This window comes from Falco peregrinus, chromosome 8, assembly GCF_023634155.1.
Source record: "Falco peregrinus isolate bFalPer1 chromosome 8, bFalPer1.pri, whole genome shotgun sequence".
Classification (NCBI taxonomy): domain Eukaryota; kingdom Metazoa; phylum Chordata; class Aves; order Falconiformes; family Falconidae; genus Falco; species Falco peregrinus.
Window position 1 is genome coordinate 55,983,225 of NC_073728.1, and position 22,888 is coordinate 56,006,112.

Sequence of the window (22,888 nt, forward strand, 5' to 3'; positions counted from 1 at the left end):
GGTGGGAGCAAAAGCCCCGAGGCTTACACCCCCCCTCACAAGTGGGGTTTTTTTCCCACCTCTAACTTGATCTAGGAGGGCTGACACAGCCCTCGAGCCAAGGAAGAGCCATCTCCCTCCCACCCAGCCTCAGCTCATGGCTCATGCCACAGGCAGGCAGCACTGTGGCTGCAGCTGTGCTGCCTGCCCCCATGGCACACGCTCCTGTTTGTGTCACACCAGCAGCTCTGCTGGCACAACATTACCAGTTCAAGGCCAGGAGTTAAGCGTGCCCGCCGTGCTGCAAGCAGCAACCTATTGTAGAGCCACAGCAGCTGGAACTCCCTCCCCAGTGCTCGGTTGTGGCAGAGGGCCCGGGCAGAAAGCATTGGCACAGACATGCTAGAGGCAGAGTTTATTATACTACACAGGCTAAGAACCCTGGGCAAGACCCCACACGGGTAAGAATTGAACCAGCTCTTTATCAAAAAGTTAATACTATAGTCAACCCCATTCTCCTTTGGTCATTACAAAGCAAGAGAAATATTAGAAGAAAGATATTTATACACAGAGGGAAGCTGAAGAGATTCTGTCCAGCCCTTCCCTCCCACCCCACTCCCAGCACATTCAGGTGCCTGGTCTTCTGGCTGTCAGGAGCAGCAGAGTATCAAATCTTCACAAGATGTCAGGTTCTTGGGGTTTTATTATTATTGTCGTCAATAAAAGCAATAATTACCGAGAGCTGCCATTCCTGTTCCTCCCCAGGGAGGGCGGAGGGGGCAACGCCAGCTCCCCTCCCTCTCTGCCCTCCAAGTGTAGGGGATGGCTGTGTACATGGGTGTGTGAGGGTGTGCACACACACAGCACAGCTGGCACAGGCGATGTGGTCTCTGATCCCTCATTTGTACGCAGTCTTTTAAAAAAAATATTGTATTATAATAATAATATGAATTTCTTTCCATTCTGTGTATTCTGGAAAAGTGTCAATCGTCCGTGAGGTCCTGCACAAAGAGGACTTCCGTGTGGCTGAGTCCAGCCTCCTGCAGCGTGGGTGGGTTGGGCCACTCCTCTGTGGGGAGGCAGGGCAGGACGCGGCGAGGGAAGTTGGCCTCAATCTGGAACTTTTCAGGGCTTTCTTTCAAGGAGAACAAGAAGTCATGGATCACCTGGGAAAGAAGCACAGAAATAACTGCCAACTGGGGGAGCAATGCCACAGCCAGATTGCATCCATGGCATCTCAGGGGGGACAGGGAGGGGGAGGAGGTTACCAAATTTGCACCATTGCTGCACTGTAGACACATGACAGCCATTTTCTTAGCATACATGAAACTGGACTTGTCACAGAGTACCTGGTTCTTTCTACACCATTATTTAATAAGGAACAACAAGAGTTTCAGCTTTTCAGGAAAAGGGGGGGGAGTTTTTTCCATTTTTTTCTCTAATCTCTCTTCTAAGCTGGTAGAACCAGACCCCATGACACCCTCCTTACCCAGGAACAACTCCACCTGCTAAGGCTCCCGACCAAACATCATCATTTGGCAAAGTCCAATGGAACCAAAGCTTTGCTGAACCACCTGGAGAATCTCTTGATCCTCTTTTACTCTGGGAAGACCATCAGCTCTGACCCAAGCTCACCGTCAATGACTGCGTGAAGTGGAATCGCCGCTCCACTCTGGAATCGTTAGGCAGCTTGAAAATAATCTTAACGCTCTCTGGGTCATCGGGATGTGGTTCGGGAGGAAGGCATTCGGACTTTCGCTCCTTCTCCTCCTGCAGCGTCTGCAAAGTAAGGAGGGACCAGGAGCAACAGGTGTGCACCAAACTGACCTTTATGCCTGTCCCTTGCGGCACAGCTGCCCCAAGAGGCTCAGAGGAGCCTCAAGTCCCAAGCAAGACAAGCAGCTCAAATCTGACAAGAACGCCCTACTGCAGGCACCGCTCCTACACACTGCGAGCATCCCACAAGGGCACAGCAGCCTCCCCAGCAGTCAGTTTGCTCTCACCTGTCGCCGCCTTTCCTCTGCTAGTTTTTGCTGCTGCACTTCCTCCTCCTTCTTCTTCTTCCTCTCCCGTTCCTCCTTCTTCTTGCGCTCCTTTTCCTGGTCTGCACGCAAGGATGCCAGATATGCCTCATCCTGCTGCTGTCTCAGAACTTGGGTTTGGTTCCTCTCTTCCCTGCAAACATGAGCAGGGAGTGGTCAGGGCTAGTAGGCCCTGCAGTGGGGGCATCAGAGCTGAGGGGACAGGTACAGCCTCAAACTCGTAGAGGCACACACATCAGGTAGTGCCTCATTCAGAGCACCACGAGCCCCTGAAAGGCAAGCCAAGTCTCCGCAGTCCCTAGCACACAAACTTTCCCTAGGCTGAGTGAAAATTAACTGAACACAAGAGACCTCTCACCCACTGCAGCTTGACAGTGGACAGACGGCACATAAGTATGACGCAGAAATCTTGAGCAGTGTTTGAGACTCTCCATAGTTTTATCTCCTTGCACATCAGAAACTGGAGGCATCAAAACATGTTACTGGGTCCCCACCAAGACTGCAGGGCAGAGGAGAGGCCCACAGAAGACGGCACCCTACTTTGGACACACGCTGTTAATCCCTACAGGGTTATCAGAGGCTGGAGCTCACTCTCATGAGGTGTTACCAGAAATACAGTCAGAATTCAGAACAGCCAGCCCAGGCAGCAGCACTTGCTCACTGACTGGCTGCAGACACCAGCTCTCCTCCTGCCTGCAATGCCTTTGCTCCCACTTGGCTCCTACTGGCTATTGTCCAAGCTTTACCTGCAAAGCTCCAGCACGCTAAGGGTGTGCTCCAACTGCAGAAAACAGTAGCACGCTCACACCCACCTTTCAGTAGCGGGCCTGTGTGGGCAACACATCTAGCTCCCTAGCTACAGGGTGGCCTGAATTTATGGACCAATGATCCCACTGGGAAGAGGAGAGCCCATGGGCTGTGCTACAGAATGGGAGATGCTGAGCTACCTGCCTACATGTGGTGTCGAGAGGGAGGAAGGGGGAAGAGCAGAGCCTGCCTCCACAAGGTTTGCGTTAATGGAGCTCAGCTCCCACCATACCTTTCTAGGCGTTCAGACACCAGGTATGTCTGGTTGGCTTCCATGATGAACATCAGTTGATTAATGAGGTCATCAGCCTGGATGAGGCCTTCTAGCCGCCCAACTACTGTCATTCTGCGATCCTTCAGCATAATCACGGCCAGGAATGGGTATGTGTTTTCTCGCAGAGCCTGGGAGACTGGGAAATGGGTACAACATCACGATAACTGCCCTATCCAGAAGGGTCAGCAAGGGGTACAGCAAACACTTTCCATCACCAAGGGCCTAGAAAAGCAGCTTCAACAGCCACTATCTCTTCCAGTGCAGAAAAGTCCCTCAGGCTCCACTTCATCAAACTAAACCCCATAGATTAGCAAAGCGAGGAAGTGGCTCAGTGCATAGAGACCAAGGGGAAAAAAAACAAGCTTTCAAGTAACCAAAAAGGTTCTTTAATGCAAGCAGTAAGTCAACTGCTCTGGGTGTCCATTCAGAATGGGACAAAAAGCCCTGGATTTAAACTGGAAAAAAACCAAAAAAAACCCAAAACACAGGTCAAGCACAGGGAAACACTTGCTGAGATGATTAAGAATGGCCAGACTCTGGAAGATACCATCATGGGGAAGATGGCAGAGTGTCCATCCTGGACCTTTCTGAGCAAAATTATGTTGTCTCTGCCAGAAGGGAATTGAGCAGATCAGGGGCTTTTAAGTTACTGTTCACACATGGCTGCTGACCACCTCTTCCTTAAAACATGCACAGCACATCATGCTATTTGGAGCTATCACTATCAATGGAGCCCTCCAAACTAAATCAGAGCACCCCGTGGATTAAATGAAAGGCAATGATTCTTCCCAGCTCTGCTTTCTAGGATGTGACTATAAAGCATTGCAGCAATGAAGCAGCAGTAAAGAAATGTTTCCGTGGAAAACCATTCTTTCAAGGTGTCTGTAACTGGTAGCTGGATTATGAAGCCAAAACCAACCCAGATTTAGCATCAGAACTCCTAGCCTCTCCTGCCATGAAACAGGAAGGGTCAGAAGTGACACAGGAGCCACGAACAGAACTTTGCAAAAAGGCTCCATTTGCAGCAAAACCCTACCAAAATGCTGGCAGGCCAGGTATCAACAGCTCTGAAAGACAGCACTTCAAAGGACCTCACTGTGGACTTTTGAGGACACAAAGACTGGGTGTGGAATAAAGATGACTCTCTTTGAAAGGGAAAGAATGCACCTAACAAGTCGCTCCTGGCCTCGGGCACAATACAAGCCGGTGTTAAGGGCACAGTGAGTTAGGTACTTTTTTCTGTACTCACGTTTAATCCTCAACACACCCCCAACTCCCATTAACAGCAGACTGAAAGCAGACTGAATGCCCGAAACAAAGAGTGCACAACCAGGGCTGCCCAGAAACATATGAAACAATGGAGGTGAAGAGCAGAAGGTATTTCCCTGGCATCCAAACAGGCTCTGAGATATCACAGGCCAACCAACATGTGTCTCCCCATGCAATCCTGAAGTTCCGCGTCTGCTTGCACAAAACCCAGTGTGTTTCTCACACACATTTTTCAAAGAGCTTTTGGCTTGTTCCAGAGTCGGGAAGGGGTAGGTAAAGCCCAGGAGGGACACACTCACCTCTGTATCCCTCTGGTTTATTGGTTGAGCAAGCCCAGAAGAGCATTCTAGTGTTTATGAGGGTGATCACCTCAGGTACACACAGTGTATTGCTAGGGGATGAGAAGAGATCATGTGAATGAAGCTGCATTTAAAGTACAGAGATAACTATTTGGAAAACTCTCCTACCTACCGGCAGAATTCATCTGTGTCTTGGTGGTCATCTCCATGAAGATAAACCAACAGGAAGCGCAGCTCCCGCTTTGCATCATTCAGTGCCTTGGCATAAGAGCAGAGGAGGTAAAGTTACAGGCAAGGGGAAAGCAGCAGCCACAGCACAATGTTTACCCGGGCCATTCCTCTGCCACCAGCGTGGTTTTAATGAAGGCAGCAGCGGAGGATGAACCTGTCAGACCTTCTGATTACATCCTCATTTAAGAGGGCTACAATGGTGTTCTTTCACATTCCTTTCAGGATGTGGTTTTGAGGGACATCCAGCTCTGAGCAAAGCCAGACAGGCAACTGCACAGATCGACACCCCCCACCCACCTCACCAAACTCAGCTGACAGTGAAGAACTCTCCATCCCTCAAACTCACAGCAGCCAGGGCTAAGCTTTCCACTCTAGCCTGTATAGGACAATCTTCAGACCACAGCAAATGAAAATGCTATTAAAAAGGTAACTTAATAATGCTGCAGTCCTCTCTCAACAAAATACAAGCAAAAAAGCCCCAGCCCCCTTTTTGCATCTACAGTCTCTGGGTTCTATCCACCCAAAATCATTTCTTAACAAGACTAGAGGATAAGTGCACAATAAGCTCCTTGTTTTACTGACACTGGGTTTTGGTAGCCCAACCATTCTGTGGTTATTTAAGTTAGGATTCCAGGCAAGACAGAGAAGCCTAGAAGAACTGTGGAGGCGGTGAGCTCCATTGCCGCGCAGTGTGGAGCAGATACAGACTCCACATTCTTCTCCAGCACTCAGGAAGCAGTGCTGGTCAACTGTCTGCTGGGACGCACTGCAGGAGGCCCTTCCCTTGGCTAGGCTGAGAGAAGCTGCAGAAGAGGCAGCACCCATTGGGATGTCCCTCTTTTACAGAGCGCACCATCAGCCCAAATCTAACACATGGAACTCTCACCTCCCATCATTTCTTCAGGGGCTCCCTCTCTCAATTTTGAAGTCCCACACCAAGTTCTGAAGTTGCATTATACTACAAGCTAAGACAGTCCATCCCGGTTTGGTGAACAGAAGGACAGACTCTGGTATACTGCATCAGTTTATAAAAACAAAGGCAGGATTACGAAGAATAGCTGCTGGCTACAGCACCACACAGACGGCTGAGGAACAGTCAGAGCAGCTTTGCTTTCCAACTCTGCAGGCTTGGCATATCAGCAAACCTGACAGACACTGGTTTTCCAGTACACTTGTTCACTAGCTCTCCATTACCATGTTAGAGAGTTTGGGGACAAATGCCGGGCTTTTAGATTAAAAGTGATTTTGCCAAGTAGGCCCTGATACCATCTGGCAAAATCCCCACTCTCCATCTCCCCAGGATCTATGCACCAACATGTGACACTGACCTGGCTGTAAGTTCCCTGGTAGAAGACAGGGTGTATCCTCCCATATTTTTCCTCAAACATATGAATAAATGAAATAATGTCACCCACTGGGTCAGTGACCCGACTACGAGGATCAGGGCGTATAAAACGCAGAGCAAACCTAGGAAGGAAGCAAAGGACACTGGAAATTCAGCTTACTGACTTTCTGAAGAACAGGTTTTCTTTGCCACAGACAGTCACTGGTATTCATATGACTGAAAAAAGTCACAGCTGAACCCCCTGAACATTTATAATCACAATCTAAACTGCCACCAGCTCCAAACTGGTACCATTGATACAGAAAATCCTCAAGCATCTCATGCCAAGCACCAACAAGTATCTGAATTCTGTGCAGTTAACAGTTTCTACTTCTGAAACATCAGGCATAAGCCACAACAGTATGAGGTTTGAGGAATCTAGTCAAGAGACAGGCTGTTAAAAGCCACAGTTCTGTCCAGGTAACTTTGAAAACTGCTTTTCTGCTAAACAGAACATTACACTAGGAGTCCAATGAAGATGGAAGAAAAAGTCATTTCTCTAAGGCTGAAAAAGCTTAACTGCAAGGCAGATACCAATGTTGTTTACTTCTATTGATGCACAGAAGTTACACTGAACTTTGGAAAAGTCTTTAAGGGGGGAGGGGGGAGGGGAGTAATACAACAAGGGAAACTGCCAAAACAATGCAGATAGCAGGACTGCTGGATATTTATCACCTTTCAACATTGCCTTTTCTCTCTATCAATGTTGTAAGGAGGCAAGATGAACTAGCCTTTTGGGGCAGTAAATGGAGAAAAGCAACAGACAAAGGGGAAAAATCAGACATTTACAGTTTGGGTTTTGCCAAATAACATACAGGGATTAGGGCAGGTTAACCTGTAGCCCAGCCCAATGGGACATGGCTCCAATCAAGCTGTTTGTCCAAGAATACCAGACAGCTCAACACCATTTTGCATCCCCTTAGCACGCACTCAAACTGCGAAGCTGCATGGAGTTAAAACTCCAATGAAGCATTTAATTTACAAGGCCTTTGAGATGCTCTTTTTCCTCATAATAAGATTTTTTTCTTGCTAAACTTTACAAGGCTCTAGATAATGAACATTGAACAAATAAATGGAAAGTTTGCCATTAAAGATTCAAGTGACAGCAGTACAACCAAACCTAAGCTAGTGTGCCTTGACACAGTCAATACATAAGTCAGCACAAAAAAAGTACTTACCTAAATATATCAAGTAATGTGTAATAGGTAAATCGGAATGGAAGCATTATGAAATAGTAACCCCATCCTAATAGGCCCTGTAATTGCAAACAAAGAATTAGAACAGGCCTGCTAAAGCAAAGTGTCCATCACCATCAAGCACACAGGCACACATGGGAGTATCAGTGCTCTAACCACTGCAAAAAAGCTCAGCAGTATTTCATGGCTTCAGACACATCAAATTTAAATGACTAGCACAGTTCATTCAGCATTCAATGTGACACCAGAAAACCAGTGTCACTGACTATTCAAGCAGCAATGCTTTTACTCTGTGCTAATTTTCTTAATGGTACAAAGGGATTAACAGTATTGAGTCCTACAGGTGCTCATGCAAATTTGTTTGCGAGACATTTATGTAAGTAATGGATACTGTATTCAAGTTAACGTACATTTTAAGGGGGCTCTAAAAAATACTATCACTGCCATAAGGAGGGGACAGTCCTTTGTTTCAACTGAACTGATCAAAAAGCTTTACTATGCCACAGCAAGACATTTTATGACACAAAGGCGGCCACCTCATACTGTGAATCACACCATGGAGAAAATATCCCCAGTAGCAACTGAGGCTGAAGGAACAGCTCCTACATTTTGTTTTCAGAAGATAAACTATTTAGAAAGGAGGTAAGAGCATACACAGAAAATAATTCCTTTCCCTGCTTACAAATTCTGTTTTTCACAGAGTCAAGCAAGAAGCAGGACAAAATCTGCTGTAAGGTAACTTGCCCTTGGCTGTGGCCTTGAGACAACGTAGCTGTAGATCCTCTGGTCAGCTGTATTGACCTGCAATGGCCGTGATGGAGGAGGATTAAAGACACTTGGGACACCCTCTTGCTCATTCAGTCGGTCCTGTACAGCTGCCTTTGACACAAAGAGCAAGAAGGGTGACTTCAGACATTTAAGGATACCATCAACTTTTTTTATACTTTGGACACAAACAGTAGGTATTATTTGTCCACAGCCCCACAGCACTAGACAAGCACAACTCATTACAAACCATAACCACCGATACTCTTTTCTGTAAGGAAAGCCTCCTCCACAGCAGCCTGCACACACGCACTGTGGGAAGTTACACAATGCGCCAGTCAAGTGGTTGTTCACAGGCATAACAACTCTGCTGTGTACCTCTGAAACCAGCTCTCCAGATGTATCAAGATACTGTTAGAAAGAGCTATTAGTGTAAATTCAGGAGTTGACAAATTAAATCTGGTAGGGCCCCACCTCCCCACAGAGTACACCATTTAATCCAGGTACTTCGAAATCTCTATAAATCTTATCTGCAGTGGTACCTCTATGTTCCAGTTGTGCTGCTCCAGTGTGTGACGACATTGGTCCATGGACTCTATGCCAGTCAAGTCCTAAAGAAGCAGAATAAAAGTAGATTAGTACCAGGGAAATGCTGTTATTACTATTTTTACTGTTCTTTGCAACACATGAGCACAGACAGGAGTTACCACAATACTCTCTTGAAAGTGCTCTGTCCTCTAAGAGCAGAGCAACCTGAGCCAACCCAAATTCATAAACACACAGGCGGCCTCCAACAGGCCTTTGCACTCTCCTGGCATCAGCCAGCTCTCAGCAGTGCCCAAGGTCTGTTACTGCAGCTGCACTCAGCCCAGTCAAGCATCTAACGTAATACTGCCCACAAGTTCACTCTGAAAGGATATGCCAAGGCAGTGCTCTCAAACATCACCTCAAAGCATCAACTTAAAAGACAGGCAAAGCATTTCTGAAAACACAAGATTACCATTACTTCACCCACTGCAAGCATAAACAGAGACTAAAACCAAAACGAGCCAGGCACTAATAAAGGTAGTGTTTTCCAGCATCATGGGGGATTCTATAGTAAAAAAAAAAATATTCCAGTCCACCACAGACAAGACTCAAAACAGACAGTTCAAACACACCAACAGGCCTCAAAGCCACTGGACCTCACATCAGAGTTTGGGAAGATGTATTTTAACCCCATGCCAATCAGGACTTCTGCACAAGAGATCAAACTATGGTATTTGTTACTGCAGGAAGGTATGTTAGCACCTCTTGAACGGAGACAATTCTTTGTTGACGCGAACATCCCTGTCACTGTGCCACAAACACCTCTCCCCACACCACGCACTGTGAAGCATTTGGACAGACATTTCAGGGTTGTATTACTGCACCTATCACCACGGAGCCAAAACACACACTTCCATAGGAAAGCATAAAGCCACAAATGTGCTGCCGCTGCCCTTTTAACAATCCTTTAAATCAGTTGGTGAAAGATCATTACAGGCGACACCACTAACCGTGCTGGCATTTTCGAAGGAAACTACTGTTATTTTAGAATTAAAAGGACTAAAAAGGGTTTGTTGTTGGTTGTGGGTTTTTTTTTTTTTTGTAACTGGGCTACAGAAAGCCAAAAAACCAGTTATACCTTCAGAAGCAGTTATTTAGCTTGGACCCAAGATGGAAGAAGCAATGACAAAAATCATCACATGCAGTGTAACAAATTAAACAAAAATGCGCTGGTGACATAAGGAAACAGTTGAAATATGGCAAGTTCTCCAGCAAGGTCATTCTTGACAAGAGAACTTCACAGATTCTTAATGCTTCATGTTCCCACCTGGTGGATTTCTCTTCAGACACCTCCCCAGCCAGCTGGTGTAACACTACAGAGGGTGCACCTCCCTTGGTGGCTCGGGGACCAAGCCGAGAAGTGCGGCAGGTGAAGCCTGTTGACCTACACAGGCTGTGTGAACTGAACTACACAAAAGCCTTGCCTGTCTTCTGCCTGCTGGTTCCACACACTCTTCTCTGCAGCACCTGAGATGATCTCAGCCATGCAGGAGTCTGGCAAAGAGCAGGGAACTTTTGCTCCCTGTGTCTGTCATGCAACAAAGCATTGCTTTTCTACAGAAGGCAACCTACAAAGACTGCCAACACAACACAGTGCCTCTATATAAATGCTTGTGCACAGTTTCTATTACACCTTGTGATCCAATCCATTGTTAACAATCCTATTAAATCCTGCTCATCATCTCCCCCATTCCTTGCTTCATTTAAAAGACCCTGAGGCAGTCTTGACAAGCTGACCATTTAAGAATGCACCAAATTGTTTTTTTACTGGAGAAGGATGGTGCATGTATTCCCTTCCCTGCCCCCATTCATGCATTCCACATGCTATTTCCACCCGAGTAACACTGTGGACAAATGCCCTATTCAATCTCCGGGCTCAGTTCAAACTTTTGAGCATTTTTTGGCTTCTTTCTCATGAAGTCTCCACAGGTCTCTACCTTCTCCTCAGTTTACTACGCAAAAATACTTGTTTCATTCTGCTGTACAGAACTGGACTGTTCAAAGCATTGCTGGCATTAACTAGGTAATTGCAGTTGCTCAGTCACTGCCCAGTAGTGTATAAATATTTATTAAAAAGTCTGCAACAAGCCTTGCAAAGGAACACTACAGAAGTGAATTTCATAGATGAAATAAAGCTCTGTGAATTCAGCTGTTGCTGCCAAAAAACTGCTATCAGCTTCACTATTTAGTGTTTTTGTTTAACTTTTAGATACATGCTTCACTGAGTAAAGTTTAGGTTTTGTATTCTGATTTTTTTACCCCAAGCTCCTACAGAATATACTTCATCTTTTAGAAGTACATCTTAACAGGCACCTGCCATTTACTCAATTATTTGATTTTTTTTTTAAACAATGGAGTCACAATGTGCATATTTCAAAGCCTTTAAAGTCTTCTGATCACCATTCCTTAACACCCTGGAAATTCTGCTGGTGTTTGCAAAATTTGCAAGATTCAGAAACTCATTCACACCTTTGTCTCTAAATGCCTGGATTATCGCTCAGCTCTAATAACATGGCTCCATGACTGAACATTCCATCCTTTTTAAATTATGCAAAATGCTTTAGCAGTTTTAGGTCAGAAAGCAGCACTGAAGTAACAGCCATGCAGAACTATCAACAAGCATTTAATGAGCACTGAATCACTGCAGTATTTGCAAAACCTGCCGAGCTCCACCGACACAACTAGGGGCCAGCTATCTTCACCCCTTCCCAACCATCAATACAAGGACAGGCACACTACACCTGTTGGTCAGGCCTCAATCTTCTACAACAGCCCTTCTCCACAGAGGTGGATCTACTTTTTTTCTTAGCATCTTAGTACAGTTGCTCTCAACACAAAATAGCAGTGAAAAACCCACCCCAGCAGCACCATGCCTAGCGCTCCCACCACTCTACTGATCCATGAAGCTGCACAACTAAACACTGCAGGAAAAAGAAATTGCCTCTGTAAAGGCAAGTTTTTTAAATGCTACTCTGATAAAATGCTCTGTAAGACAGACACAGTACAGCTCCAGGATGTTCTGGAGGACACATACGGGTTCAGAACAACTTGCACTCGATGTAAGGAACTGCAGGAAAACAGTTCAACTGTCAGTTTAGATGACACAGATGACACTTGCTGGTAAACACAGATACTGTTCATCATCACTCTCAACAACCATTTAGACTGTTATCTCCGTACCCTCTGTGGCCACCATTTCACCTTAGTCAAAGAAACAGATTAGAAACTTGAAACACCACATCATTTCCACTGCACCAGTTATAGCATTTCTGGTGAATCTCGTGGCTAACTGCAAACTGCATTATTCACGTGTCAGACAAACAAGCATGTTCTCAGTATAGTTAAGGGTAAGAGAACAAACATTATCTTCAAATCAGTCACTAACTGCTAGTTTCCTACTCACTGTAGTTTCTCATTAGCTTTCTCAAAGAGCATCTCTCACACAGACATAGTAAGTAATAAAAAAGAAGGCCCCCTGTAGTTAAAATTAACTCCATTAAACTAGCACCCTCAAACCTTCAAATAAGCATAGATCCAAGCTTAATACAGTGGATAATATTTACAAAAGAAGAAAAAAAATCAAGTACCATGAATGCCAGGGAAGTTCCAACACTGCCTTCTCAAACACCACTCAAAGAGTGCTATCCTAAAATATACTGAAGCTGCTGCTGGATATAATTATTTGCATCTCTCACCTCTGAGACTGATCAGAATGCTAAAATCTTCTCAACACTGAAGTAGTGGAAAGTGCAATTCCAGGATTCAAAAGCAGAAGGAATACCCCTGAGCGGACAAAGGTTGTAACTGGACTTATGAAACCGTTCCCTCTGCAGATACGCTTGTATGTGGAAATGCAGCGTAAGAGACAAATCCACAGAACTGTAACTGGCACTGCTCTTAATTCCCAACCCACTGCCAAATTCCAGAGAATTATGTTTCCAAGGGTAAAGAACATCTGACTTCAAGCAGTAAAAAAAAAAAAAGGCTTTACTGAGATAGTTTCTCTTTGCATATTACAGCAAATGCTTTTATGAGGGTTTTGATCAATACACAATGGAGTAGGAAAGATGCCTGGAGTTTCTTGTTTACTCCTTCCTCTTTAAATCAGAGATGTTTTCAGTCCTGAGCACTTTATTGTCCCCAGTTGAAGTTAGAGATGGTATCGTGAATGCTAACTTTCTTTGCGAATAACACTCCATTACTTTACATTAGCATATTATAACATTAGACATCAGCCCGAGTGTAATGGGCACAGATCAATAACAAGATCCTACAAAAGCTGCTCTGCTGTTTCTTCTGTTTCCCAAATGGAACTGTATCTCCACAGCTTTCTTAAACTGTTCACATCAAATTTCTCTCTACAGATGTCAAGACAGCCAAGTCTTGACAGATGAGAAATTTAGATGCTTTTATTCCTTTACATTAGTCAATGCTTTGGCAGTAAATGGGAAGCTGAAAGCGTGCAAGAGTGCTTTGTTGCTTTTATTTCAAGTTTATCCCAATTATCACTCCATATTGGTACTTTTTTTTTTACTCCATTAACCTGCCATACCAGGGTGGCAGACAACTGTCCCATTCCAGCCCTGTCCTTAGGAAGGAAGCTGATACTTGCACCATTCTGCCAGCAGAGCTGTTTATATGAGCACTGCCAAAACGCTTCAAGCAAACATCAGTGGAATTAATGCAAAGCATGTATTTAAACTGTAACCCTAATGGCCTGGGCCACAAACAGGACAGCAGGCATTCACTTCTACCTTGGAAGAAGCAGTTTCCAGCAGAATTAGGATAAACAGTGTTGGGCAACAGCATCTTCACCCAGAAAAGCTGTTTGTTGGGTGAATGGCATTCTACAGCTCTTGCTTAATGCTTCCTTTCTGGCTCTCCATTTAACTGTTAACACTGAGAGCCTTCTGCTACCACCTACCCCATCTTTGTTATCCCCACTCCCTTCTTTCCTAGTCTGCTCTCCTGCTTTACTCACATTGCAGTGGCATTGCACCTTCTGTGGAAATACAATGCCCTGCTACCACAGAATATTATGGAAATACAATTGCCTTGCCACAGAAATTACTTATGACAGTGCATCACAACAAAAGTGTGAAGTTACCTTTGAAAACCCTTAGATGCTCCCTGCAAAGACAGCAGGAATCCCTGAAAGGTTGACAAGCTAACTAGCAGTGTTCTGCAGTAATCACAATGTAAAAATTATTTTAGTGAGACAGCCATCCTCTCCAAAGGCATCTCCTCTCCAGGAAATGCTATTTAAAAGAGTCCATCTAAAGGAAACAAGGAAAAAAAATCTTTTCCAGGTGGACTGATTTACCTCATTTCATTTCAAAGAAAAAACAGGACTCCACACACCTGAGCCCCTTTCAGCCAGGTGCTAAGTACCAAGGGAGGAGGAATCACCAGTGAAGTCCTTCATTAGCAAAGCTCTGCTGAAAAGCTAATCCCATATACTCCAGGGGACAGAACAATGAGAATCCTGGTATTGAAGCTGCCTGCACTATGGCTTTCACATCAGGCTCTGGGCAGTAGCAGTCTTCAACTGAAAAATTTCTCCCCATTATACTCTAGAGAATATTTTCCTCCACTTTAACCAGGGCTCAACAGGAAGCTGGTCTAAAAACACAAATGCCTCCCTCCCCTTCAGCCCCCAGCCCACTGGCCATGGCAACACCAGGTAGCATTAGGAAACAGGATTCTTCAATTTCACAGCTGCCCACAGAGTTTTGAAAATAGCAACAGGGACACTGATGAGTGCAGCTGGTCCTATCTGTCCAGATTCAGTAGATTAATAAGTACTGCAGTATCTTAGAGCAACAGACTGGGAGCTGGAGGACATATATGCATGCAGCATAAGGCAATGGCTTAAACCTCATATACTTACCAGGGAAATTGTAACATTGCTTTGCCTCCTTTGCCTGTAACTTAAGATTGTCCAAACAGCTTAATTTGCAGCAAAGATTTAGAGGGTTTAGCTGTAAAAAAAGTTTCCTCATAGCTACAGTAATGGAAAAACACTGTTACACATTAATTCAGGACATTGTTGAATCCCCCTGGCTCAGTGGTAAAGGCTTGGCAAGTATTTGTATGGAACAACAAGGAACACCTGCACCTATCTCAGCTGTGGAAGGCAGGGCTGGATACCTATGAAGTTCCTTCAAACCCTATAATTCTACAGTTACATCACACCAAAAAATATGAAGCACAGTCTTAACAACTTAACATGAAGCAACAAAATCAGAAAAAAACCCACCTCTTAAAAGTAAATACTGTATTTGTAAAAGCACTCTGCAATCCCAGGGACACCACATGATGCCCTACAATTCAGAAACAAACCCAAGACACCTGGAGATAATTTTCATTGGCCAGCATGCTTAATTACTTCCCACCGAGCAACCCCAAGTATTTCAACTCTACAGCACTGTGTTCTCCCCAACAAACTACATCACCAGTTTGTTTTTGGTTGGTTTTTTTTTTTTTTAATTTTTCAGCTGCTGCACAGCCCTGAGGCCTTGGCAAACCAAGGGTTAAGTGACCCAGCCCACGTTATGCAGCAGACAGTGAGATTAGATCATTACAATCCCCAGCGGCCTCCCCTCAGTAGGCATTACCAAACCCTGATCATTAGAAACAATTTTCTGAGAAACCACATTCCATAGAAACCCACTGGCTAACCCTCCCATGATGCCAGGAAAGGTTCTCCCGTTCACCACTAACGACAAGAAAGGGAATTTTTCAGATTAGCCAATTAAAACGGCCGGGACTTACCCACGATTTTTTCACGCATGGAGTTAGTGGGGTTTATTCAGCAGTCGCTTCCTGTCTCCCCAATTAGCGATGACAGAACGACATTCCTGATGAAGCACTCGGGCCAGCATAGCACCGGCAGGCCCCTCAGCGAGGCCCCAGCCCGGGCGAGCCCAAGCCCTCCACAGGGGCTTCACTCGCCCCAGTGGGGAGCACCCTTGCCCTCATCGGGGCCGAGACCACGCGGGTCTCTCCTCTCGCCCCCAACTCGGGCCCGGTCCGACACCCCCACATGGCCGGACCCGCTCCAGGAGAGACCAGCCCCAGCTCTCTGCGAGCCTCGTACCGCCCGGCCCGGCACAGGCCGGACAGGACCCCAGCGCCGGCGGAACAAGCCCAATTCAGCCCATTCCGTGCCCGCACGCCGCCTCCATCGCTCCCGCCGGCCGGCACGGACCCCCGCCACACGGCACCTGGAACTGCAGCAGCTTCTCAGTCTGCTCCGCCGTCAGCTCCCGCTCCTCAGGCGCCGCCATTTTGCCGCCGCCTCTGACCCGCCGCTCCGTCACTCTCCGGAACTGACGTCTCCCGCCCGCACTTCCGTCCCGCCTCCCGGGGCGCGCGCGAGGCACCGCTACAACGCCGATGGCCGTTTATCGGCCGCAACCGGAAATGCCTGAGCGCGTCCCGGAGGAAGCCGAAGTGCTCTCGGACTTCTCCGGAAGTGCCCGAAGCTCATCAAGGGGGCTTGCCGCTCTCGGTTGTCCCCGGCGGGCGCACGAACAGTTCCGAAGTGTGCCGAAAGCCGCTCCGACGTTTCCGGAGCTGGCCGGGGAGGGGAGGCTGCCTCTGGCTGTGGGAGCGGGTCCCGCGGGTGGGGGCCTGGGGCCCGAGGCGGGATGTCAAGCCGGGGCCCCTCGGGAGCCGGTTGGGCGCCCGTCACCGCGGCGGCCTGTCAGCCGCCGGGTCGGTTCTGCCCGGGCACCTCCTGTCCCACTGGGTCGCCCGTCCGCCGGCGCTGGCTCCACCCAAGATGGCGGCCGCCAGTCAAGATGGTGGCTGCGAGGGGTCGCTCGCTCCCACCCCGGAGCTACGGGTGCGCGCGTGGGTGGGGACGGCGCCCTGGGGCCGCGGTCCTGCGAGCCCGGCGAGAGGCGGCCGAGCAGCCTCGGCCCCCCATGCCCGCGGTGGCGCCGTGCCCGGCCCGTACCGGTTCCGGGCGGCAGCGGGGAAGCGGGCTGCGGCTCGGCCTGGCGGTGCGCCCGGCGGGGCCGCCCCGCCGCTGATGTCAGCGCGGCCGCCCCGCCCGCCGCCGCAGTGACAGCTCCGCCCGGGCCCAGTCCAGCCCAGCCGGAGTGGGAGCGGGGCGGGCGGGCTGGCCATGGCCGACGACTTCGGCTTCTTTTCCTCGTCCGAGGGGGCCGGCGCCGAGGAGGACCCGGCCGCCGCCTTCCTGGCCCAACAGGAGAGCGAGATCGCGGGCATCGAGAACGACGAGGGCTTCGGGCCGACCGACGGCGAATCGGCCGCCGCCCCGGCCGGGCAGGCGGCCCCGCCGGAAACGGGTGAGCGCCGCGCTGAGCCGGGCGGGCACGGCCAGGGCCGGCGGGGCGCAGGGGGAGCTGCCACCCCCGAGGGCGTCAAGGGCTGCACCCCCCCGTGCCCTGAGGTTGCCCCCAGGCTGCACCCCCCGTGGGACCGGGGTTCCCCCGGGATGTGCACTGTCCCCAGTGAGTGATGGGGTCCATGCTGCACCTGCATGGGTGCAGGTGGTGGGGTTGCCCAGCGGACCAGCCCTGCATCCCAGCAAGGGCTCTCAGGGGCTTGTGCTTGGTCCCAAACCTGTTCGGGTTCCCTTTCAAACCTCAAGATGTGGTGTGAATCTTGAGCTGGGACTTGCCAGCAGCGGGGCAGTTTGTCCCCCATGTGCGCAGGCAGGGTTCCCTGGGTTGGATGGATCCCTGTCTCCATGTCTCGGTGCCCCCAGCTGGGGCAATGTGAGGGGCATCCAGGTGGAGCTGCGGCACAATGACAGCCCTGTCACTGTCCCTGCAGATAGGAAGGCGCTTTGGGGTGCGGAATGGAAAGCATTTCCATTGGGGATGTTGTGGTCCTAGGCCCTGCAGGTAGAAAGTGCTACTCCTGATCTCTTGCCTCCAGTCTGCAGGAGCAGGGCTCAGGGGTCTGCTCTCTGCATGGACATAGGGACGCTGCTGCCACAGTACTCTGGCTCCTTTCCCTAACACAGGCCCACAGGGCTTCCGTGTGCTGACTGCAGAGCAGTGGTTTCACCTCTCTGCACGCAGGGCTGTGGAGGCAGACCCGGGCCCGGAGAGGTGCTGGCAGCCGCAGTGATAAATGCAGTCAGACAGGCTGGAGCTGGGTGTAGCCGGAGCTGCACCGTGGGGGCGAGCGCTGTGGGGACAGCGCTTGCCTGAGCTGCCTGTGCCTGTGGCTAGCTATCTGGTGGAAGCCCTGTGCTTGTCACTGGGAAGCACTCAGGGTCTGGAGTATGCCTCCAAAGCCTCTTCTCTCCTGGCAGCGGAGACCCTGCATGCCGCTGGCATTGTGACCCTGTTGTGCAGCTCTAAGTGTTCTTTGAGGCTGGGAGGCAGATGGGGCTGTACCCCGGCTGTGTATATTGGTGGTGTCTCATTCCGAGCCCTAACTTTGCCGCTCGTCCCAGGGGCATCCCCCCAGGTGAGTTCTTGAGGGCCTCAGTACACATGCACGCCCTCCTCTTCTGTTGGAGCACATTGCAGTGTTTCTGTGGGCCCTGTCCCTGGCATGGTTGCCTTCCCTTTGCAGCCCTGCACTGCTGGGCGCTTGGCCGACTGCTTCTGGGTCAGCTGTCTGTGTCCATCGGCAGCCTCTGCCGGGCCGCTTGGAGGTTGGGGTTGGTTGTTGTGTCTTTAGCACCTGCCTGTGTCCAGCCTTGTGCCTGGAACCATTTCCCTAATCTTCAGATAAGATAAAAAAAACAGTGAAAACACTGAAATGACATAAATGCCCAGAGAGGCTTATCTGGGAGATAAAGAGATGCTGACTGTATCCCACCAAGGACAGGAGACTGTGGGTCCTGGCCCACATATGGGGGTGTGTGCTGGACTCCCAGGAACTGATTTGCTTCAGTTTCATGAACAACAGCCCTTCTGGGATCACCTGTAGCTGACATAGTTGTGTTTCTCTTTCTTCCCTTTTCTTTAGCTGGTTTCCAGAATGGAGGAGCCACTGTCAATGGAGATGTCTTTCAGGTGAGAGCTCAGACCCTTGCCCCAGCCCAGTGGTGCTAAAGGGGGATCGGGTGAGTATGGGGCCAGCACTCCACTGCTCTGCCCCCAGGGTTGACTGGAGTTTACTGTCCAGCTGCAGAACAGCTATGGTGCTCCTGGAAAGGTCTGGGTCTCATGAGGAAGTCCTGGCTGCTCAGTTCTCACCCCTCTTTGAAAAGAAGATTGGTCCCACCTGCCATGACTTGCCCCAAATCTGTTTGCAGGTGGCGTGTGCCCTGAAGGAGTGCCTGCACCCTGACAGCAGATGACAGATCCTCCATTCCCCACAAAAGCCTCCTCTTTCCAGCCTGGGTAGCTCCTGGGCGGCTCTGAGGCAGTCAGGAGCACCTCTTAGCAGAGGCCAGAGCAAAGCTGCTATGGGACACTTGCTTTGCTGACTTGCTAGCATCTCCCATTAAACCCACTTGTCCCATGGCCAAGAGTGTTTTGTGGGGGCCACCCACCTAGGTCTCGGCTCCCCCAAAGCCCAGCTCTGCTGGCTACAGGAGTAGCTGTGTCAGCATCTGGTAAGCCCTTTACCCCACTTGGTGCTCAGCAGTGTGGCATGTGCATTGCCCGTGCCTAGTTTACTGGATGGTAATCACATCAGAAACGGGACAGACTTAATTAGATTGGGGATCTTGGAGGAAAGCCGTAATCCCGTTGCTGAGCTCAGCGTCAGGCTGGGCATCTCAGCCAGCGGAAGGTATTAGGAGGGGTGCTGAGCCAGTGTGGTGCTGGGCCTGGCGGGAGCTGTGGAGGCAGCTGGGCTCGGAGGAGTGAGGGAGGGTCTTGCCTGTGGGCTGGTGTCCAAGCAGAGAGCAGCACCTCCCCTGAGCCCTGCCTCTCGCCTGGGCTCCCCATCTGTTGAGGCTAAGCCTGTGACAGCACTCAGTCCTGGGGCTGCCTCGGCCTGAGTTGGGGCCAGGGAAGCCTGGTGCTGGTGGGAAGCATGTCACAAAGCTTGTGGCCGTCCTCTGCTGTGGGGCTGCCCAGAGGATGTGAGAGGTGTGTTGGCAGTGAGCAGCAAGTCAAGGAGGGGAACGCTGGGAAGTCTTTCTGGGTGACAGGGCCTGGGGCTGGGAGAGCAGCTTGAGCAGCGCTTTGGGGATGCTGCCCCAGATACCCCAGGCTATCACCCCCCCTCTGTCCTATCTTGGCTTGTCTGAACGCTGGGAGTGTGGAGTCCTCCCCTGCTGCCAGTCCTTCAAGGTGGCTGGGCTGGGCTGTGGGAAGAGCTGGTGCTGATGGTGCGGTGCTCATGTCCTGTAGGAGTCCAATGGTCCCACGGATGCCTATGCAGCCATAGCCAAGGCTGACCGGCTGACCCAGGAACCTGAGAGCATCCGCAAGTGGAGGGAGGAGCAGAAGAAGCGCCTGGAAGAGCTGGGTGAGATCCAAGGCTGTGTGTGGCCATGCTCGTAGCACCTTGTGATGTGTCATTTGGAGCCTTTGGGGTCCCTCACCTGGCGGTGACCCTGCTGCATCCCAGAGAGATGTCTTGTGTCCCACGCCATGTGGGTGCCCCTGCCCAAGATGTGCTGTCCTGAGGGCAGTGATGCCTTTCAGACCGTACTAGTCGGGATTGAGAACAGGCCTGGGGGGCTGCAGCTGTCCTGCCTGCTGAGGGACTGCCCAGCAGACCCAGTGGGTGCCAGTCTGGCTGATGGAGTCTATCTTGCTCTGGCCTTAGATGCGGCATCGAAGGTGACTGAGCAGGAATGGCGTGAAAAGGCCAAGAAGGACCTGGAGGAGTGGAACCTGCGTCAGAATGAGCAGATGGAGAAGAACCGGGCAAACAACCGGTATGTTGGGGTCAGTGTGGACACGAGGGTTGTGACGGGAGCTGCTGTGCAGCCAGATCTGCCTTCCTGGGATGTCTGGGGGCCTTTTTTCATAGAATCATAGAATTATTTAGGTTGGAAAAGACCTTTGAGATCATCAAGTCCAACCATTAATGCAGGACTGCCAAGCCCATGTCCCTAAGCACTGCATCTACAGATGCTTTAAACACCTCCAGGGATGATGATTCCATCACCTTCCTGGGTAACCTGTTCCAATGCTTTGTCACCCTTTCTCTGAGAAATTTTTCCTAATATCCAATCTGAACTTCCCCTGGCTTAACTTGAGACTCTTTCCTCTTGTCCTGTCGCTTGTTATCTGGGAGAAGAGACTGACCCCCACATGCCTACAGCCTCCTTTCAGGTAATTGTAGAGAGCAAGAAGATCCCACTTGAGTCTCCTCCAGACTAAATGAGCCCAGTTCCCTCAGCTGCCCCTTATACTTGCTCTCTAGACCCTTCACCAGCTTTGTTGGTCCGCTCTGGACATAATCCAGCGCCTCTATGTCCCTCTTGAAGTGAGGGGCCAGCCCAGCCCTACAAGGATGGAGCTTTGCCAGGCAAGGGGAGAGGTCCCAGGCTTTGGGTGGCTCTGGTGGCTGTGCAGAGCTGCCGTGGCTGTGACCACCCTGGGATCTCCGTGCTTCCTGCCCACCTGTGTGGGCCTCGCATCAGGGCAGGGTTGGGGCACTGTCTGTGCAGCCCGGCTGTCACTGGCAGGTTTTCCTGATGCCATGTATGCGGTGATGAGTGCGTCATGCTCTGTGGGAGGATGCTAACCCCCTTTCTGTTTCTCTCTTTCTAACCCTCTGCCTGCCTGTCCGCTCTGTGCTCTCTCTCTGTCTGTGCCTCGGGGCTAGGATCGCTGACAAAGCCTTTTACCAGCAGCCGGACGCCGATGTGATTGGCTATGTGTATGTGCCTCTTACAGACTGTATCCTGCCCCACAGGGTCTGGGGGTCCTGGCCCCAGCACTGGCTGCCCAGCCAAAGGAAGGGGGTGGATGTGGGAGGTACTAGGCCCTGGTGAGCTCCCAGAGGGAGGATGATGCAGCTGAGCATCTCCAAATGGTGAAGTCTTAGGAGTCAAGTGGAGCTCCTGGAAATGCCCCTGTGGGGCCCCTGGTTGAAGAGGCAAAGCGGTGGGGTCTTGTGCCTTTTGGGAGATGGCTCTGGGAGTGGAGGAGTCTTGGGAGCAGGCAGACACCCCAGTGCCCCTGGATGAATGGTGTCTTGGGCGAGTGCAGCCAACAGCAGCCTTGAGATGGCAGAGGATGCTGAGCTCATCAGCTGGAACAAGGGGCCAGGAAGCGGGGACACAAGGGGTTTCCAGACAGAGGGGGGAGGGTCTCCTTGGAAGCAGTTCTGCCAGTGACAACCCTCAATGTCTCCACAGGGCCTCAGAGGAAGCATTCCTGAAGGAGTCCAAGGAGGAAACCCCAGGCTCCGAGTGGGAGAAGGTGGCCCAGCTCTGTGATTTCAACCCCAAGAGCAGCAAGCAGAGCAAGGATGTCTCGCGGATGCGCTCGGTGCTCATCTCCCTCAAACAGACACCCCTGTCCCGCTAGCTGCTGGCTGGCACGAGTGCAGCAGGGCAAAGCCAGGCTCACAGAGCCGGGTGGCTTCATGGGGCCAGCCCAGGAGGGGCCTCGCCCTGTCTGCCCCCTGCTCCCTGGTGTGCACCTCGGCTGTGCTCGAGTCACTGGTTGTAACTCTCCCCATGGTTTTCCTTTGCTTAAAAGGTGCATCGATCTCTTTTTACACTTATTTATTACTGTGGCATTTCCCCAGGAAGCTACACTGGGTGGCAGAGCTGAGTTAGCTGGGGAGCCCCTGGCCTGGGCTGTGGAGGTTGTTTCCAGGGGCCTGGCTGAGAGAGGGGGAACGCCGCGCCCCGTGTTCCCCACCTCACCCCTATGTTGGGAATAAACCTGCCTGCAACTGTCTTGGCACTGGGCAGCTGCAGGCATGGCAGCCCCGTGTCTGGGCCTGGGTCCTAACCCTGGGGCAGCGATCCTAGTCGGACCCTGGGCTGCTGTCTGCCTTTCCTATGGGGTTTAGGGCAGAGCTGGTGCGGGGCTGGGAGGGTGGAGGAACAGCTCTGACTCAGCTCCACACTGCTAGGTCCTCTGGGGGGTACGGCCGCAGCATGCTGCTGCCAGGCTAGCCGGGACCGAGGAGTGTCAGTG

The 22,888-nt window shown here is 50.4% G+C and overlaps 2 protein-coding genes across 4 annotated transcripts; one reads left to right on the plus strand and one right to left on the minus strand.

Moving 5' to 3' along the window:
- Positions 1-379: 379 nt before the first annotated feature.
- FAF2 (Fas associated factor family member 2) lies at positions 380-16,825 on the minus strand. Of its 2 annotated transcripts, none has more exons than XM_005231836.2 (11): positions 16,061-16,825; positions 8,789-8,857; positions 8,226-8,360; positions 7,464-7,540; positions 6,230-6,368; positions 4,843-4,928; positions 4,671-4,762; positions 3,061-3,238; positions 1,983-2,154; positions 1,615-1,758; positions 380-1,145 (listed from the first exon to the last, which is right to left on the minus strand). In XM_005231836.2, the coding sequence occupies exons 1-11, from the start codon at positions 16,121-16,123 to the stop codon at positions 963-965; spliced, it is 1,338 nt and encodes a 445-aa protein (XP_005231893.2). In that variant the 5' UTR covers positions 16,124-16,825; the 3' UTR covers positions 380-962. The 2 variants fall into 2 exon arrangements, with proteins under 2 accessions (XP_005231893.2, XP_055667685.1); XM_055811710.1 differs by lacking the exon at positions 16,061-16,825 and adding an exon at positions 15,609-15,745.
- Positions 16,826-16,828: 3 nt separating this feature from the next.
- Positions 16,829-22,454, plus strand: CLTB (clathrin light chain B). Of its 2 annotated transcripts, XM_055811711.1 has the most exons (6): positions 16,829-17,152; positions 18,795-18,841; positions 20,132-20,249; positions 20,553-20,664; positions 21,561-21,614; positions 22,096-22,454. In XM_055811711.1, exons 1-6 carry the CDS (start codon positions 16,969-16,971, stop codon positions 22,265-22,267), a joined length of 687 nt encoding a protein of 228 aa, XP_055667686.1. In that variant the 5' UTR covers positions 16,829-16,968; the 3' UTR covers positions 22,268-22,454. The 2 variants fall into 2 exon arrangements, with proteins under 2 accessions (XP_055667686.1, XP_055667687.1); XM_055811712.1 differs by lacking the exon at positions 21,561-21,614.
- Positions 22,455-22,888: the final 434 nt, after the last annotated feature.